At 34.2% G+C, this 1,767-nt stretch overlaps 1 protein-coding gene across 1 annotated transcript; it reads left to right on the top strand.

Annotated features, from left to right (window-relative positions):
- The first annotated feature begins 461 nt into the window (after positions 1-461).
- Positions 462-1,505, top strand: LOC133329350 (uncharacterized). Its single transcript, XM_061537827.1, has one exon. It carries the CDS (start codon positions 462-464, stop codon positions 1,503-1,505), a length of 1,044 nt encoding a protein of 347 aa, XP_061393811.1.
- Positions 1,506-1,767: the final 262 nt, after the last annotated feature.

Here is a 1,767-nt window from a genome sequence, read left to right on the forward strand (position 1 = left end):
CGTGGATTTTTTAAAAATTATTTTTGGGACTTTTTAAAAATTATTTTTGGGACTCTGTTGAAGGCGTGGATTTTTTTAAAATTATTTTTGGGGTCCTACAAAAGGCCCTACACAAGGTGTGGATTTTTTAAAAATGTTTTTAGGGTCCTACACAAGGCGTGGATTCTTTAAAAATTATTTTTGGGGCCCTACAAAAGACTCTACACAAGGTGTGGATTCTTTAAAAATTATTTTTGGGGTCCTACAAAAGGCGTGGGTTCTTTAAAAAATATTTTTGGGGTCCTACAAAAGCCTCTACACAAGTTGTGGATTAAAAAAAAAAATTAGGGTCCTACACAAGGCATGGATGTTTTAAAATTGTTTTTTGGGGTCCTAAACAAGGCTTCTAACGACCCACCCTATTAAATTTTTGTCAATTAATTTTCAAAAATTTTCAAAAAAATATTTAAAATTTTCCCAAAATGTCCGACACACCTCCCACAGCAGCTGCTGAAGGCAAATCCTCATCCCAAACAAATCTCATCGATGTCCAACATGTTGGTGTTACCGCAAAGCTGCATTCACCTCTGCAGGATCTGCTATTAAATTATAGCTCCTCAACAGAAAATGAGCAACGAGAATCGATTTATCAGCCAACCAGAAATACGACAACAAAATATAATAAATTTTCAAATGAATCGGCAGCCAATGGAACCGCATCCGATTCTACACTAACAGATCAATCGAAAATTCTCTATGAAATGAGAACGGATTTGAAATCCGGCAAGAAGAATAAAAAATCGACAATGACTCCGACAAAAATCGAATTTCAATTATATAAACAAAAGGCGAAGAAGAAGAAAACAAAATCGGAGAAGACCAAGAGGAAACTTTTTGAAACAAAAGAGAAGAAAAACCAAAAATCTTCCACGATTTTCGAAAATTTACGCCACTCCTTTGGACAAATGAAAGCCAAACAGCAACCACAACAGCCTTCAGTGCCCACCGACAAAATATTCGACAATTTATCCAATCTGAATTTCCAACCAGAAAAAGAAGTTCGCATTGGCATCTATCCCTTTGACCATGGCAATGCAGAATATTTACAAACCCATGATTGTCCACCGCACATTCACTCCTTGGCCTTGGCCGAACGTACCAACGATTTGGCCACAAAATTTTGGGCGGAATTTTTTGGTAGCCTTCATATTGGAGTTGCTTTTGTTGTTGCCTTTATCCTACAATGTTATCGCTTCGTTTTATATTCCCTGGTGAATACCCTGATGGTGGGCCTACTCCACATGACAGCGGATTATTTTTTGAAACCTCTGCTAACCGTGACCTTTAATGGGTTCCTCCAACCCCCTATGATATTTTTATTTAATTTTTTATCATCATGGAGAGATATTTTGGAACCCATTTCGGATACTTTGAATAATTTTATGAAACCTCTCGGCACAGTGGCGCGAAGTTTACGTTTGGTGCATGTCACCTATAATAAGAAAAATATTACAAAGAATGTTTAAATGTTGTTGTTTATATATTTTATTATTTAAATTATTTTTTATTTTATTATTATTTTTTTATATTAAAAAAAATATTTATAAAAAATCTAAATAATACTTAAAAAATCTACGCCAATATTTTTTTACCTCTTCTCCTGGAAATATTCACGGAAATTGATTAATTTCCATTTCCTCTTTTAGACGTTTTTCTCCAAAAAAATTCTTAAATTTGTTCCCCTTTGATTGAAATCTTTCCCTTGAATTGATTTAAAATCTCAAAAAA

This window comes from Musca vetustissima, unplaced genomic scaffold (genome assembly GCF_032173495.1).
Source record: "Musca vetustissima isolate MV318-11 ecotype Yass unplaced genomic scaffold, APGP_CSIRO_Mvet_v1 utg9169, whole genome shotgun sequence".
Taxonomy (NCBI): Eukaryota; Metazoa; Arthropoda; class Insecta; order Diptera; family Muscidae; genus Musca; species Musca vetustissima.

What these genes read in the sequence shown, in the direction of transcription:
- LOC133329350 (XM_061537827.1), top strand. Translation starts at nt 462, where the DNA reads ATGTCCGACACACCTCCCACAGCAGCTGCTGAAGGCAAATCCTCATCC.